The sequence below is a fragment of the Danio aesculapii genome, chromosome 14, assembly GCF_903798145.1.
Source record: "Danio aesculapii chromosome 14, fDanAes4.1, whole genome shotgun sequence".
In the NCBI taxonomy this organism is placed as follows: Eukaryota; Metazoa; Chordata; class Actinopteri; order Cypriniformes; family Danionidae; genus Danio; species Danio aesculapii.
Window position 1 is genome coordinate 47,924,760 of NC_079448.1, and position 18,962 is coordinate 47,943,721.

Consider the following 18,962-nt stretch of genomic DNA (forward strand, 5'->3'; position numbering starts at 1 on the left):
ATTTCAGGTTAGAGGTGGCTTCACACTGCGCACAGCCTATTGGAAAAAACTCTTTTACATGTTACAGTCTCGTTATTCAGAGTCTCCCGAGAGCAGAAACATTACAGGCCTGTAACTAATGAGTAAAAGTGCAACTGAGATAATTGCAGACATAGTCACTGGTCCTCAGGAGAAAACTACTTATAAACTACAGCCCATCGCATATGCTGGATGTTTAACACGGTCTGTATAGCAACAAAAACTAATGGTGAGGTTTTACTCTGAGTCCACTTAAAGGGATCATTTTCACCCCAAAATTTTAATTCAGTCTTTATTTACTAATCAATGTGATAACTTGCTGTTGCAATGAATATAACAATGTATAGCTCAAAGTTAACACCAGAAGCGACACTAGAGAAACATTTACATATAAAGCCAGAAAAAGAGTGTACTGCAATCTCAACGAGATGGTTAGGTTTATAATTTAATTAATAGAATATTATACGTATTTAACTTTATTAAAAGTGAATGACTGTTAATTCATATTTTATTTGTAAGAAAGTAAGTAATCTGTATGTATATATCGCATTTATCATGTATGGCCATACACCCAAAGCGCTTCACAATCAGGGGGTCTCTCCACACCACCACCAGTGTGCAGCATCCACTTGGATGATGCGACGGCAGCCACAGGACAACGGCACCAGTGCGCTAACCACACACCAGCTATGGGGGGAGGGGGGTGGAGAGACAGTGATAGAGCCAATTCGGTGGATGGGGATGATTGGGAGGCCATGATTGTAAGGGCCGATTGAGGGAATTTGGCCAGGACACCGGGGTTGCACCCTTAATCTTTACAAGAAGTGCCATGGGTTTTTTAATGACCACAAAGAGCCAGGACCTCAGTTTAACGTCTCATCATAACGATACTACATAACGTCTTGAAGACCTGGCCACTAACAAGTTGGTGTCCCCTTCACTATACTGGGGTATTAGGACTCACACAGACTGCAGGTTGAGCACCCCCTGCTGGCCTCACTAACACCACTTCCAACAGCAAACTAGTTTCCCATGTGGTCTCCATTCAGGTACAGAGCAGACTCAGCCCTGCTTAGCTTCAGTGAGTAACCGGTCTGTACTCTATTTAACGCTATAGAATTAATATCAAAACACAAAATAGTCAAAGAAGATTATGCAATCATCATAAAAAAGAGGAGTGAATTATTGAAAGTATTATGTTTAAAATATGTTGAAAAATTCTTCTCTCAATTAAGGACTTGGGAAAATTTTGGGAAAAAGCTATTTGACTTCAACTTCAATGTAAAAATATCCATAAATTATCAGTTTTTTGTAATTTGTGATCCAAGTATTTATTTATTTATTTATTTTTCCATCTATTTATGCTTTTGAATTGCATTATGGGACTTTGATCTTTCTTCCAACAAGTTTTAGCCTGCAAAAGTTTTGAGAAAGTGACTTTTTCTAACATTTTAATAACATTTTAATAGTTTAAAGTGATTTATTGTATAGGTTGTTGTTGTTTATTATGCTACAAAACCCTTGTAATAAACACACGAGTCAGATTCATTTCTATAAACTACTTCTTTTGGACATTTCTAACCCTAACCCTAACCTAACCCTAATCATTGACAAAATTCATGAACAAATAATGATGTGAAACGCAGATGTCTAATCTTTCATGAATAAACTACTGTACTGTCTTTCAGGTCCAAAAGTGTGCTTCAATCGTGTAACTCGAAAATTTATGGTGACATAAACTGTTTTTCATCAGTTCATGTAATTGAATCAAAAGAACCAATTCAAAACACAATAAACATTGTCTGATGCTGTGGATTAAAGGTAATGATCCTGTAAATAATGTTCAGTTTCTTTAATCACTTGTTTTATAAACACCTCACTGTATCATCAGGATTATGATTATTCATTTAGTTTGCCTGTATTGTTTTGGTTTTTTTTGGACTCTGGGAAAAACTGGGAACCAATTGTGTTATATGAAGCCCCACAGAACCAGATTTGAGCTAAAAATCCTCTTAATGTTCAACTGAAGCAAAAACACTGAATTAAAAAAGCAATTTTGGACAGTCCGAGTTTTAGTAAGTGAACAGAAAACTTTCATTTTCTAGTAAACTTTTATTTTGGTCACTGTTCACTGCCATTAAATGGACGAGCACAAACAGAATTCTTTTTTAACATTACTCATTGTGTGGTAAAATGAACAAAGAAGGGTTTACAGCACTGGAACAACAGCAAGGTCATTTTGAACTTACCCCTTTCAATAATAATAGTTAAGACAATTAATGTGGCTGATTTACCAAGAGCTTGCTATCTGATAAATATACTGAAGACTGAACTGTATTTCTGAGAAGATCTACTCTGTTGTCAGATCAAGTACTTTTTAATACATCACAGTGAGCAAACGCTTTCGGAAAAAAGCATGGTCTCTCTCTTTAATTCAGCCATCTTATTGAGAATCTGCTGATGAATTGTTTTTCTTTTGTCGATGTTTGTGTGTGCGTGCATGTCTGTGTGTTCTGGTTTTGGTGGTTTACAAGGGCAGAAATTTGCATGATGACATGAGTATGACCTGGGTATTAGAGTTATTGTTAAATCTAACCCTAACATTGAGGTAGTTTATGAGGACCTGTCTTATGTCCTTGTAATTCATGTTGGTAATGCTTAAAAAAACACTTAATGGTGTCTTTAAAATTTTCACACAAGTTTCCTTTGTGTGTTGGGTTTAGGCAATGATGACATGTATGATAACCTGGGTATTACCTGGGTATTAGGGTTAAACCAAACCCTAACATTGAGGTGGATTATGGGGACATGCCTTGTGTTGTTGTAGTTTAAATGCTAAGAAACATACTCAATGGTGTCTTTTGACATTCAAAATTTGCCATTGGTTTCCTTTGAGTGTTGGGTTTAGGCATAGGACCATATAAAAAGTGTTTATTTTTAATTGTTTAAAACACATTACGGCTAAGGAGAGTCCTTACTAACCACCAATACCAACATGTCTGTGTGTGTTGGTTTTGGTGGTTTACAAGGACTAAAATTTCTATGATGACATGGGTATGGCCTGGTATTAGGGTTAAAGTAAACCCTAACATTGAGGTGGTTTATGAGGACATGCCTTATGTACTTGTAATTCAAAATGCTTCAAAAACATATTTAATAGTGTTTTTTGACTTTCAAAATTTGCCACTGGTTTCCTTTGATGGTTGCGTTCAGGAGTAGGACAGTATCAAATATGTTTTTTTACTGTTTAAAACACTTTACACCTATGGGGTGTCCTTACTAACCACCAAAACCAACATGTGTGTGTGCGCTGGTTTTTGGTGGTATATATAGACTGAAATTTCTCTGAAGACATGGGTATGACCTGGGTATTAGGTTAGTGTTAAACCTAACCCTAACATTGAGGTGGATTATGAGGACATGCTTTATGTCCTTGTAATTCAAAATGCTTCAAAAACATACTTGGTGTTTTTTGACATTCAAAATTTGCCATTGGTTTCCTTATTGGGTTTAGGCATAGGACCATATAAAAAGTGCTAATTTTTAATTGTTTAAAACACATTACGGCTAGGGAGAGTTTTTACTAACCACCAATACCAACATGTCTGTGTGTGTGTATGTGTGTGTGTGTGTGTGTGTGTGTGTGTTGGTTTTGGTGGCTTACAAGGACTGAAATTTCCATGATGACATAGGTATGGGCTGTTATTAGGGTTAAACCCTAACGCTAAATTGAGGTGGTTTATGAGGACATGCCTTATGTCCTTGTAGTTCAAAATGCTTCAAAAACATATTTAATGGTGTTTTTTGACATTCAAAATTAGCCACTGGTTTCCTTTAAGTACTGGGTTTAGGCATAGGACCATATAAAAAGTGTTTTTTAAATAGTTTAAAGTGTTTATAGTGTGCCGTTGATTTGAAATTTTCACCAGATGTTGGCAACCAAAAATCCACATATGCAAAGAAAACTAAACTAACTAGTTTACAAATTCGGTCACAAATTCTTCAGTAACCCTCAGCGCTTCATCATTTGTAAAATAATATTATCTGCTTCAGTCCAACATCTACATTAGCAGGAGGATGAAGATGAAACCAGGGTGGACATTTCAGCAAGACATAGATCCAAAACACAGCCAAGTAAACTCGCAAATGCTTTCAGAGAAAGAAAATCAAGCTGTAGACTGGCCCAGCCAATCACCTGATATGAATCCAATAGAAAATACAAATTAAAGATCAGATTTGATAGACGAGACCCACAGAACCATCAAGATTTTAAACTCTGCTCAGGTGCGAGTTTTTCACATACTTCAACAATGCATATGACTTAATTCTCCATATCAGAGGTGTCTGGCATCACCAAAAAAAGCCTTTTATATAAGTATAAATACGTTTCAGTAGTTTCAGCACTTTCTCCTTGTGTCATTTAATTGTTATCACACATCCGTTTATGCTACATTATGTTTACACAAGGTTTGTTTATTTTTACGTTTGTCTTTTGGGGTTTTTTACCAAATCCCAAACAATTCAAGCTTCTTTACAAATATTATTCCCAGGAAAAAAACGAAGTGTTCAATACTTATTTTCCCCGCTGTATTTCTGCCATTATCGCCCACCCCTATGGAGAGCCCCTTACAAACCACCAATACCAACGTGTGTGTGTGTGTCTGTGTGTGTGAGAAGGGCAGCTCTATCAGACGTGGTTTAAGAGTTTAGCGCTCACTTCATCTCGCTGGGTCTCTAATCGCTCTTTTGCTCCTCAAATAGCGCCTCTGTTCTCACTCACGGAGCTCTCAGAGATCGTCTGTTCGAATTCAGAAAAAAGTGCAAAGCCTCGGGCTGACAACAGCTCCCATCGCACACATACGTTCTCACTCTCTCACCTTTGTTTCCACTGCTGATTCTCACTTGCTCTCTTTCACCTTCTAATTCCTCTCACCTCTCTATTGCTTCTCTCCTCTAATGTCTTTTCCCTCTTGAGCTGCGTCTACATTCGTCTCATTCAGCCTAGGAGAGAAAAAACAGAGGGGGGAAAAAAGAATTGACTCACCTCCTCCTCCACCAAGAAGTGTCTTGTTAGCTGAAACGACAAAAAGAAAACAGAAGACTCTTCAGGGAAGATGTCAAGAGACATTACTGCAAGAAAAACAGTGGCTTAAAGGAAGTAATGCCATACTGGTGATTGACAATACTAAATCAATTGGAAGGTAAAGAATTAAAGAGCTTTAATTGAATTAAATTGCTCTATATTAAAATATTTCATCATGTAAATGTTTAGAATTAGAAAACCTTTTTAAAATGGGATTGAATATTTATTTGATCAGTAATAACCTACAATTTTCTACAATTACAAATGTAAATAATTTTTCTCCACTTTAATTTATTTAAAAATGGAATTTATTCCTGTTGGTCAAAGATAAATCAGCCTCATTTCTTCAGTCTAAACAGTGTCACATTTTTATATGGAGATTTGTATATTTCTACTTATATATTTAGATTCTAATGTGGAGATTTGCTGCTAAATAATTTTCATTTTCATTGTTTATAGTACGTTGATTCACTGATTAAGTGTTGTTAATTTATTCAGAAATAATTCACTCGTTTATTTTATTTTGTTTTATTGTAATTTATTTTATGTTATTTTATTTATTTGTTTATTTTTTCTAGTTTATGTTATTTTGTTATTTCATTGTTTTTTATTTATTTATTTTATATTATTTTATATTATTTTATTGTATTTTGTTTATTTATTTATTTATTTATTTTATGTTATTATATTGTATTTTATTTATTTTCTATTTATTTCATTTTATTGTATTTTATTGTATTTTATTTATTTATTTATTTATTTAATGTTTTTATTTATTTATTTATTTTATGTTGTTTTATTGTATTTTATTGTAATTTATTGATTTATTTTTATTTTTATTGATTTATTTTATTTTATTTTATGTTATGTTATTTTATTGTATTTCATTTTATATTTCATTTATTTATTTATCTAATTTGATTAATTAATTAATTTGTTTATTTTATTTTAGATTATTTTATTTTAATAATTATTTTATTTATTTATTTATTTTATTAATTTTTTTTATTAATCATTTTATTTTATTTTATTGGCATTAGTCATTCTGATTAATTACCAACATTTGGACTGTATTTACACTTGTTTTAGGAGCTCAATGGGGGGAAAAAACTACAAAAAACATGCAGTAACTTTCAGTACCAAAATATAAAACATTGTAAAACATAAGAGCACACAACATTAATGTCAAACCAAATAAATAAATGCATCCTATACTAAAATAAATAAATATTTCTCATAATGTGACCCCTTTAAATGTGCCAGTTTTCATGCAGATTGTATTCAAACTACATTCATTGCCTTGTGCCGCACACAATTTTCTGCTTGCTTAATAACCTAATCAAATTACAGTCGTGAGCCTGGTGATCTAATGTGCTAATTGACATTTGCATCAATACAGTAAAAAGCAGGGTCGTGAACCGTGTCATAGGTGAAACGAAAGCCTTCATCCAATTTTACAAATTACATTTGTAGATAAAGTGCAGCATTTCATTAAAAAAAAAAAAGAAGAATCTAAAATATCCTGCTTAAAGGGATAGTTCACCAAAAAATGAACTCGACTTACTCTTAAATGGTAAAAAACTCTTGAGTTTCTCTCTTCTGTTGGACACAAAAGTAGTAATAGAAAACTGCACTGTAAAAAAATATCTGTAAATTAGCAGTATTCATGTTTTTATTTGATATTTTTTTCTTAAATTTATGCTTATTTATGCTTTTGAATTGCATTATGGGAGCTCGATCTTTCGTCCAACATCTTTTAGGGCTCGATCAAGGTACAAAAGCATTAAGAGCACATCCGAATCCACTTTTGCTATTTTAATTACAGAAAAATATGGTCTGTGCTGCGGCCATTGGTCTAACAGGGTTGTGCTTATTCTCTTAATGAGTTATGGGTGTGTTTTGAACATAGCATGCATTAAACCAGAGTCTCATCTTCCATTCCCTTTAAGAGTCAGTTGTGTTGCACCATGGTGCATTTGCTATTTATATGGCGAACTTTGTAAGTGGAAAAACTGAACGCTTCACTAGCGAGAAAACAGTTAAACAGAGCATCTGCAGTGTGATGATAAAATATGAGCCTCCTCCATTCAGCCTCTTTACTTTCTCTTTACTTTACATTTACTCTTTACTTTCATGGATAAGAAAATGGTGGAAGCTCATTCCACTTAAGACATCCATTAGCCTACATATTTAATTTCGTTTGTTAAGCGCAAAGATTTTTTCTAAATTCAGTTCTAATTTCCAGCAAACGAATAAATGAACTATAATAACGAAGTGTGCTCAAAAAACTGTTATATCCATACACACACGCCCTATTTATTTGCCAATAAAATGTAAAAAAAATCACTTTGTTAAACTATAGAGTTGAATTTTCAACACCAAAAGTCAACAGAGCAGAGATCAACATCCCATAATGCAATTTACAACCGTAAATAAACTGAAAACACTGAAAAAAAAAAAATATATATATATAGAAATCAATGGTTGCAGGTTTTCAGCATTCTTCAAACTATCTTCTTTTGTGTTCAACTCATAAAGGTTCATGCAACCCAGGCTCATTCTGAAAATGTACTCTATATATATTCCTGGAGAGCTACGTTTTTTTGAAGTTGTTTTTTTCGCGAATCCACCAGAGGCCACTGTGTACACTTTTAAAAATTTCTCTTGCTAGTTTCATTCACGCCTGCTGTTCTGGTGCAAATACACCAGTAGCCGCTGTCGACTGACTGACTGACCCACTGAATGACTGACCCACGCTCCTCCGCCCCTAAACCCAACCAATAGTGTTTTCAAAAGCAAAGATTGACCTCCTCACCAACTTCCCTAAACCCAACCGCAATCCACAAAAGGAAAAGCCCTCATCTGATTTTACCACGTTTGCCACATTCCCACCCTGTTATTTACTCGTTTATTTTATTTTTTGGATTCTGTTTTTGTCTAACATACTTTCTGGAACCGTTCTTTACCAGACTCGAACCTCATCATTGTGGTCAACTCCTATCTGCGTCTCAAGTCCACCGACGTACACGGTGAGCTAACTGGACAAACTAACAGCGGGAAAGCCATTCATCCGGAGGTAAGCAGTCAGCTGTAAGCAGGGCTTGACATTAACTTTTTTGATCACCAGCCACTGTGGCTAGTAGTTTTCCAACAGTAATAGCCACTCGCCATTTTCACTAGCCACTATTTTATTGTTGGGAAAATATATTTTATACACATAAATATGACTTTGACATGCTAAAATTACTTGATTTAGATTTGCGTTATCTCCACATGCCTCCTCATTCATTTCACTTTTTGTGTGTCGTGTATGAGCTTTCTCAATAATCATGAGCAAATGGCTCATGGTTTCATAGTATTACAATTAGTTTTTATTTCACAGAATTTTCAGAGCTCAAAATGAAGGGTTTACCAAATTTATCTCTGACCACAGCAAACATAAACAATTAATTATTTCTTAGCCACAAATTTTAAATGTGTCAAAACAAGCAAAATATAGCTGTATACTATACCTTTTATTAAACAAAACATACGTACAGTAATCTGTCCTGGCTAAAGGTTACAGATCACCAGTTAACTACACATAAATCGGGAGTTAATCTCCCATTAAAGCAATGTTATTGTAAAAAATTATAACTAAACCATATTAACGCAAAAGAAAGCAGGTAATAAAACATACTGTGTGATAATGAAAGGATGATCACACACATGGTTAATATTAGACTCATAAATAATCTGTTCAAAGAATGGTTAAAGCGAAAGCAGCAGGTGCTGCATAGAAAAAGACAAATCTGGAGCTCCTAAAAAGACTGTGGGTGCATGTTCATCACTTTTTGTCAAGTCTATTTGAAAGAGAACCGATCACATCAGTTGTGTTTCTAGACTCAGTTGCTTCACGCAAGGAAACGGGAGCGCGCACGCGTTTTAAACAGTCGCGTGCATCACAGCAGTTAGCTTGAGTGATTACCCTCTCATTCGGTATTCACCTGCTTTCTATTGCTCGCGTGAACGCAATTATTTTTGTCAGTCGTGTTGCTTCTCAATTCTAAGATCGCCATTGCATGAATATTGGACCATCCTTATTGTCGAACTCTGCTGTTAAGAAAACTCCAATTTAAAAATTATTTCCAAAGTGTTTAGTGGGAGTGTCTGTCTTACCCGCCACCGCTGAAATCTACCTGCATTTGTCAGGTTGGCGGGTGTTAATGTCAAGTCTTGGCTGTAAGCGAAAAAAGGAACGGCGTCATACTACCCCGTTCGTTTTAAAGACAGAAGGCAGCCATAAGTACCTCTGGATACATTATTCGCGATCTCCAGAAACGTATATAGGGCTACTTCTTCAGAATGAGCCTATGTTGGGTTCATAACCACTTGAGAATGAATAAGCAGTGAGTACATTTTCACTGAAACAAGTAAAGGATGAGTAAATGATGATAGAAATTATATATTTTCCCTCTTTTCTCATCAACAAGAGCTGTGGATTTTAATTAAAGCAAGAGGACCATCGCACAACAAAAACAGCACTAAATAAAAACAACACAGTTTGACGATCAAACGCTGAAGCGAAAACACAAATGAGCAGTAAGATGGCTGATTATTTTAACCCATTTAAAATTCATTACACCTCTGCACATGGACATTAAAGCGCAAGATAAGTGACGAGCTCATGAGCCAACAAATAATTTACCAGATGGAGTTAATGTAAGCCCAGACAAACACTTCTTTTTTCAAACGAACAGACACGGAGAGAAAAAAACACACATAAACACACCACACACACACACACACACACCACACACACACACACACACACACACACACACACAATTTAGCAACTGAGATAGACTGACAAACAGAAAACAGTATGAAGAGAGAGAGAGTGGTAGCCATAGCAACCTCAAAGCCCAAAGGTTTGTTACTGAAACCTAGTTAATTACACAGGGAGGGTGAAGGAGGAGATGGAGACAGACGAGACGAGAGAGAGAGAGAGACAGGAGAGACGGAGATGTAATTTGCAAGCGGAGGATCCTTTCTCTCCTGTCTGTCAGAGGGGGGAAAACTAGGAGCGAGAGGGAAGAGGGATCAGATATGCAGGAGGAAGGACAGGGAGCAAAACAGTGGGAGCGAGAATGAGCGAAGGCTGTAAGTTGATGATACCCCAGGGAGAGAGATTTGCCATCTGCTTAAACCCTGTGTGTGGTGTTTTACCCAGGGGAAGCGGGACAGTAGTGCTATAGAGCTGATGATGATGTTCACACACACACACACACTAAATCCAGATAAAAATACATGCACACATATACATACACACACACACAGATACAAAACACACATACACTGATACACACACAGATACAAATACACACACGCATACATACACACATGCACCTGCAGACATACACCCATATACAAAAACACACAAACATGCACACACGCCAAAAGACTCATACACAAACATATGCACACACACACACACACACACACACACACATACACAAACATACACGCACGTCGCACACACACCCCCAGACTCATACACACGCACACACACCAACAAACTTATACACACACACACACACACACTTGCTCACACACAAACCTACAGACATACACACATACACAAACTTACACACGCACATGCACATGCACACGCACACACGCACACACACACACACACACAGACAGATTTATACACACACACACACACACACACACACACACACGCACGCACACACACACCGACAGATTTATACACACACACACACACACACACACACACACACACACACACACACACACACACACACACACACACATGCTCACACACAAACCTACAGATATACACACATACACAAACACACAAACATACACGCACACGCCAACAGACTCATACATACACACACAGATATACACACATACACAAAATACAGATACAAATACATGCACACATATACACACACATACAGATACAAAACACACATATACACAGATACACACACAGATACAAATACACACACGCATATATACACACACATTCACCTACAGTCATAGAACCATATACTGTACAACACACATAAACATGCACACACTCCGACAAACTCATACACACACAAACACACACATATACACATACATTCACGTCGCACACCGACAGACTCATACACACACACACACACACACACACACACACACACGCAGATCTGTGAGGCATATTGACATGATGAGATTGTCAGTCTTCAGCTCAATCTTCTTATTTAACTGTAACGTTTCCTTTCAGGCAGAATAAAATGGATCTGCAATGAAAACAATGTCCGTGAACATCAACACTGAGGTTGGGATTGTAAACAAACAGTACTGTGCCGATTCCAAGTGTCAATTCGATGCTACGCACACACCGCAAGAGGCAATAGATGGCAATGATGAGAGTTTACGGGCGGATTAGGATCAGAGAGAGGGATTAAGGAAAAAAAGAGAAAGACAACAGTTGAGAATGGGAAAAGTTCAGCAGAAGGACGGGATGAGGAGCAGAGGGAGAGAAAAGCTGGGAGGTACAGGAGGATCAGGAGTGAGCAACAGCACAGGTATGAAAACATCAGAAAGAAAAAATGCCTTCCCTTTCATTTGTTTTCATCTCTTCAAGACACAACAGCACAGCATGAGTTTGCATCATAATGCAGTGCTTTTAATGTACTTTACTATGAAGACCCCACATACCCCCCACCCCACCCCCCCTTAAACTACATTTTAGTCATCAAAATGGTTGCCTAATTAATTTGTACTATTAAATTCACAATTATATATTTATTTATGGGGCGTCACGGTGGCTCAGTGGGTGTTATGATCGCCTCACAGCAAGAAGGTCGCTGGTTCAAGCCTCGGCTGGGTCAGTAGGCATTTCTGTGGTGAGTCTGCATGTTCTCCGCATGTTTGCGTGGGTTTCCTCCGGGTGCATCCGGTTTCCCCCACAGTCTAAAGACATGCGCAATAGGTAAATTGAATGAACTAAATTGGTCGTAATATATGAGTGTGCATGTGAGAGTGTATGGGTGTTTCCCAGTGCTGGGTTGCAGCTGGAAGGGCATCCGCTCTGTAAAATATGCTGGATAAGATGGTGGTTCATGGGTTTGAAAGACACATCCCTCACCGACAAAGGTCCAAAATTTGTCCCATACATGAGCTCATTTGTCCTATTTTGACTGTTGGCTGTCGCTTCAGGCGTGACTTCAGCTAATCAGTTTTGGCCAATGCTACAGTAACAATTATTTTTCATGATTCAAAGAAAACACACTCATGTAAGTGAAGTCTTCAAGAAATGACTAAAAACTCAACTATTTAGTCTCCACTTTCCTTCCTAATCTGCCTCTCTGGCTATAACACTAACTGTACTCTCTCTCTCAAAAAAAAATAAATAAAATAAAATAAAAAATTACTAATGCTTTGCTTCTTAGACTTTACACACCTGAAACTTGTCTATAGCACTTGTTCACTGCTGCTCTTATAGTTGTGTAAATTGCTTCCTTGTCAACATTTGTAAGTTGCTTTGGATAAAAGCGTCTGCTAAATGACTAAATGTAAATGTCATCTTTCGCTACAGTATCGTTTTTAAATAGAGAAAACATTTTACAAGCAACTTTTATTCTAAATCTCAGACCTTATTCTTGAAACAAATAATGATTCATTTGAACACTATTTTGGCTATTGCTGTCATCAAATGTGCTTTATTACAAGAGAGGCTAAGAAAATCGTGATTATGTTTTAATTTTTTTATTATTCAAATGATCAAATTCTGACTAGCCAGTACATTATTTGCCTAATAAATGACAAGACGCTACAGTTTTAGTTAAAAACTTTAACAGATTCCTATTTTTTTTTCTAATGATATGTGATGTAATAAGGTTGTTTTAAAAATAAGTATTTTTCATATTGCTTTATTCTAAATCTTGAGGAAATATTTTTGGTAGATCAAAAAGTGTGGTGACCATCCGACAAGCTAAAAATAGTCCTTAAAATGTCACTAAAATGCAGTATTTTAATCTCAAAATAAAATAGAAAATGAGGTATACAACTGAAAAAAGTCCACTTTTTAAGAAAGAAGCACCCCTTTCACCAGGCTGGCTGCAGCCCTGAAATTAAATGTTGCAATGTTGAAAAATCATACACATATACCATTATATAATTATATAATAATACTACATACAGTTGAAGACAAAATGATTAAACCTTCAGTGAAATTTTTATTCTTTTTCAAATAAAGCTGTTCAACAGAGCAAGGAAAATGTTTCACAGCATTTCCTATTAAATGTTTTTCATCTGGAGAAGGTCTTATTTCTTTTAATTTGGCTGGAGTAAAACCAATTTTAAGTTCAATATTATTATATTATTTCCAATTAGCTACAGAGCAAACCAGTGTTGTCCAATGACTTGCCTAATTAACCTAACTTTAACCTAATTAACATAGTAAATCCTACAAATTGCACTTTAACTCTTAAAGGGCACCTATTTTACCCCTTTTTTAAGATTTAAGAGAAGTATTTTGTCTCCAGAATGTGTCTGTAAAGTTTCAGCTCAAAACACCTATCAGATTATTTATTATACCTCACAGAACATTGGAGTTTTCTGCTTTGAACACATTGTAGCTGTTTTTGTTGTCTGCGCCTTTAATGCTAGTTCTCCTCACTCACCGTTCCTATGTGCCTGTCGGAGTGGGCCTCAATCTCAGGCTGCGTTCGATAAACAGCACAGTGACAGACATGAAGGAAGCAGATCTCACGTAACGTTTGTGAAAAATACTACAGTAAAAACTTTTCCAATGATTATTTGATATTTTTGTTGTGAAGTTAATTCAAGCCTTTCTGCAACGATGAGTCTCACACAATGCTGTTACAAAGTTCATGCATGCATGCATACACACACAGCGGACACACACACATCCCGTGCATTTAACTTTGCACAGGATCCAGGTTAATATCCACTACTGTATGGATATCTGTTATGTTAATGAACACTTAATGAATGATCTGTTATGAATAATGAACACGGACTGCTTTAACGTCCGCAAACCAGAATTGAAGCGTCTTCTTTTCTAATTGTCCTGACACACGGCTGTGGTGATAAAGTAAAGACGGTAAAATGGCTGTAATTCATTACAAGCATGCACTGTGTTAAATATGTATTAAACTTGTAAAACTCATTGTTGCTCACATCTGATGATGATTGATGATCACAGCAAGCTGAACAGATCTTTTAATCCCAGTTGCTTTGCACACATCCTGTCCTGTTGGTATGATTATGCACGTTACTACGGAGACATGTTAATTCGGGGCTGTCAATCAATTCGGTGGGTTGAGGAACCGCTCTCCTAAGTCACATTTCAGTCTGCATCAAAATGGGAGGGATTTGGATCCTATTTTAACATCAGGGAATTTAAAAAAGAGAGAATTATTGTGTTTATATCACCCTAATATGACTGTGGACATGCTATACCTACACACAGTACTGTCCAAACAGCTTACAAAAGATGATTTTTATCATAGGTGCCCTTTAACTCTTGCAAAATAAATATTATGCACTGTCGTCGCAATAACTAAATAAATTGGTTATTAATAATTTTACTTTTAAGACTATTACGTAAAAAAAAAAGTCCTTAAAGAAAAGCATTTGGCAAATATTTGAAAAATAAAAATCTCACAGGAGGTATAATCATTTTTGCCTTCAACTGTATATAAGGCAACATCCAGCAGGTTTGCACAGAAAAGGTGATGGTCAAGAGCTTGGAACGGAAGTCTATGTTTCTGAAATAGCCTGCCACCAGGGAGAGGCAATGAAACCAGTGAGAGAGAGAGAGACATTTTGTGTGTGTGGTGTGTGTGTGTGTGTGTGTGTGTGTGTGTGTGTGTGTGTGTGTGTGTCTGAACAGATGTCCTTAAAGTCTGACACTCCAGAACCCTGCAGACACCTTGGCTTGAGCACACAATGGCATTCACAAACACACAAGCACTGTACATTGTTATATACAGTACAGCTCTTCCCAAATAGACAGCTTCATATTTACTCCAGTGTACATGCAGGGCTACAATAACATGCAAGTCCAAGTCAATCTTTCTCACAGTTCAGTGCACTGATAGTTGAGGACATGCACACTGCCTCACAGTCACATGCAGTTCTAGAGGGAGGCCCGAACAGCACACTGCATGCCATGCATTCAAATTGAATACGACATAATCACACAAAACTACACTGATAATGCTTTGCGCTATCAAATTATTTCAAATGCAAATCAAAGTCTCAATGGAAAAGTCAACATTTCATTAACTATACATTGATGATACTAATAAAATAATAATAACAATATAAAACAACCCGTATAATTCTTTGCACTATCTAATTATTTATTTCATTCATTTTCAGCTTAGTCCCTTATTTATCAGGGGTCGCCACACCAATTTGAACCGCCAACTATTCCGGCCATGCATACTGCATGCCATGCATTCAAATTGAATATGACAATCACACAAATCTACACTGATTATGCTTTGCTCTATCAAATTATTCAATGTCAAGGCAAATTAAGGTCTCAATGAAAAAGTCAACATTTCATTAATTATATACTGATGACACGGTTTAATCTTCAAAAACAAAGAAAAAGAAATACAAATCTGATATATAATGAGAAAATTCAATTCTCTGGGAATACAGTCAGATGTTAGTTTTATTTAGAAATGCAAGGTTCCATGGTTTATGTATGTAAGTGATCGAATACCAAGTCTTCTGCTTAAAAATACAGTAGATGCCATGCATTAAAATTGAATATGACATAATTACACAAAACAATGCTGACAATGCTTTGCACTATCAAATTATTCAAAAGGAAAAATCAAAGTCTAAAAGAAAGTCAACATTTTGTCAATTATACATTGAAAATACTCTAAGCTGCAAAAAACCCACAAAACTACACTGATAATGATTTGCACTATCAAATTATTTAAAAGGCAAATCAAAGTCTCAATGAAACAGTCAACATTTCATTAATTATACATTGATAATACTGTTTAATCTGCAAAAAGAAAGAAATAAGAAATAAAAATCAGATAAATAAGGAGAAAATGTAATTCTCTGGGAAATTCTCAGCAGTTCATTTTATTTAGTAATGCAAGGTAGCATGGTTTATGCATGTAGGTGATCAAATACCAAGACTCTTCACTGCATGCAATGCATTATTTGTATTTGGAGCATGCAAACTCTTTATTTTTTAAATTTAAGATACTTACATTAAGTTCAATGATTAGGTTAATTTTAAAACAGCACAGTTTATGTTCAGTGTTGCCAGATTGGGTGGTTTTGAACACGATTGGGCGGGTGTAAAATTGTGTGATTTCTGCAACCGTAAACAAAATCTTAGCACATCGAAAACAAAGACAACTTAAAAAAAATGAGTGTATGTCTGGAACAGATTATCAAACAATGTCAGAATCTATATATACACATTTATATCTATATCTATATATACATCTATATATACATCTATCTATCTATCTATCTATCTATAAATATATCTATATATATATATATGTTTTAGTTAATGGCTGTCTCATGGAAAGATTGTGTATGCCTCATGTAAACAGAAGAGATAAGTAAAAGAAATAAGTTGAAATCATAGACAAATGATGTGTGTGGTTGTGGGGTAGGGAAATAATAAGCTTGCGCTTCATCCCCCACCATTTCAACCATGATGAAATATATTTTGTTTAAAGAATAGTTTTGTGTATATTATTTTGTCCAAAATAAATAAAATCAAATTACATAATTAATTTTATATAATAATCACACATACTGTAACAATTCGGTCATTCGGTCGGATGTTAATTTTATTTAGAAATGCAAGGTTACATGGTTTATGTATGTAAGTGATTTAATACAAAGACTCCTGCTTTAAAAAAAAAAAAAATTCACATACAAGAAAGTCAATATTTTGTTAATCATACATTGATAATACTCTAAGCTGCAAATAAAACACAAAACTGCACTGATAAATAATGATTTGCACTATCAAATTACTTAAAAGGAAAATCAAAGTCTCAATGAAAAAGTCAACATTTTAGGTATACATTGATAATATTGTTTAATTGGCAAAAATAAAGAAATAAGAAATAAAAATCTGATAAATAAGGAGAAAGTTAAATGCTCTGGGAAATTGTCCGCACTTAATTTTTTTAGAAATGCAAGGTTACATGATTTATGCATGTACGCGGTCAAATACCAAGACTCCTGCTTAAAAAACATTTTCACTACATGCAATTTATTCAAATGTATTATGACAATCACACATAACAATGCTGATAATACTTCGCAATATCAAATGATTCAAAAGCCAAATCAAATTCTCAATGAAAAAGTCAACACAGCATCACACAAAAAGGAAAAAGATGAATGAGACATAATGAGAAAATAAAATTTCTGGGAAATAGTAATGCAAGTACTAGTAATGCAAGGTAACATGGTTTATGTATGCAAGTAATCAAATACCATGACTCCTGCCTAAAAAATCCAGTACATGCATTAAAATTTAATATGACATAATTACACAAAATAACGCTGATAATCCTTTGCACTATCAAATTATTCAAAATGCAACTAAAAGTCTCAATGAAATTAATGTAGAATATTTTAACCTGCATGGAGGAAAATGTATAATCATAAGCGTTTGTTTGTCAGATAAATCGATTAAATTAGTGTCACTTTACAGTCAGTTCTCACACACTCAAACATGATCTGTTTGAGTAATGTTAATAAGACAAAAATTATATTTAGCTAAAAAACAACTATAAATACAGAGAAACTTGGAATTTAAGTGGTTTCTTTTATTCTATAGCTGTATACACACACATGTACAATGTCACAAGTACCACAAATTTTAAAAGAGCCTAAATAAACTGCCTATATCTAACATGCATGTGTTTATAATTCCATGCACTCACATGTAAATGGTTTATTCTTGTCATAGCTGCATGTGTATATACACATACATAAGCAAAGAGTCAAAAAAGTATATCTGTACAGTATGTGTGTGTATGCCTATACAAACTGCCTATATCTAAATGCATGCGTTTATAGAATAGGTGTTCATATATAATATTAATTCACAAATAGGCTATACACACACGCGTGCTACTGTTGTTTAAATGATGTCGAATAGGATATTAACAATATCTGCATGCAGGCGCATGTGGCATATCTACATTTCAGATAATATAGCATGGCATAGAGGAACATCTACATCACCATTCATGTTCAAACACTGATATTGTTTTGTTGGTAAAGTGATCTATGTTAGGATGCGTTACTCCGCTGAGGAGATGGAGGGGTGGAGTGGCGCGAAAGAGAGAGAGAGAGCATCTATGAGTGACAGGAGAGAGAGAGAGAGAGCTGGAGAGAGAGAGCGAGAGAGACTGAGCGCGCGCCACGGTCACAGCGAGCCTGACTGACTGAAGACCGACACGGTTAAAAATCACAGACAACGACACTGAAGTCACTGGGAAAAAAACGCGATCGTAAAAAGAAGAAAATAAGCCTTTCTCTGAATTTACACGAAGGAAAGATGCCGTTTACCCGGACGGAGGTATGTTGTAAACACTTCTTCATATTTAAGCTACTTGTTACCAACGGTCAGTCTGAGGTAACGTACATTTTATTTTCCGCTCTGCTGAACTCTGAAATCAGCTGAAATTAGGTATAAAAATGTGTTTTATACGCATTACAAGCGATGTTTAGCGGACACTGAAATATTCTGTCTGAATGCGTATAGCTCTCTAATTTGTCTTTCATTTGTTTGCTCTTAAACGCCTATTTAATCAGTCTGAGGCGG

The 18,962-nt window shown here is 35.5% G+C and overlaps 2 protein-coding genes across 2 annotated transcripts in view; one reads left to right on the top strand and one right to left on the bottom strand.

The window, feature by feature from the left end:
• The window catches only part of macrod1 (mono-ADP ribosylhydrolase 1), a 172,624-nt gene that overhangs the window by 70,660 nt on the left and 83,002 nt on the right, over positions 1 to 18,962 (bottom strand). The window contains exon 4 of the mRNA XM_056471766.1: positions 5,063 to 5,092. Within this exon, the coding sequence (XP_056327741.1) occupies positions 5,063 to 5,092 (30 nt within the window). The remainder of the gene's footprint in view (positions 1 to 5,062; positions 5,093 to 18,962) is intronic.
• The window catches only part of flrt1b (fibronectin leucine rich transmembrane protein 1b), a 43,857-nt gene continuing 43,461 nt past the window's right edge, over positions 18,567 to 18,962 (top strand). The window contains exon 1 of the mRNA XM_056471763.1: positions 18,567 to 18,716. The gene's annotated coding sequence lies outside the window, so the exon portion shown is untranslated. The remainder of the gene's footprint in view (positions 18,717 to 18,962) is intronic.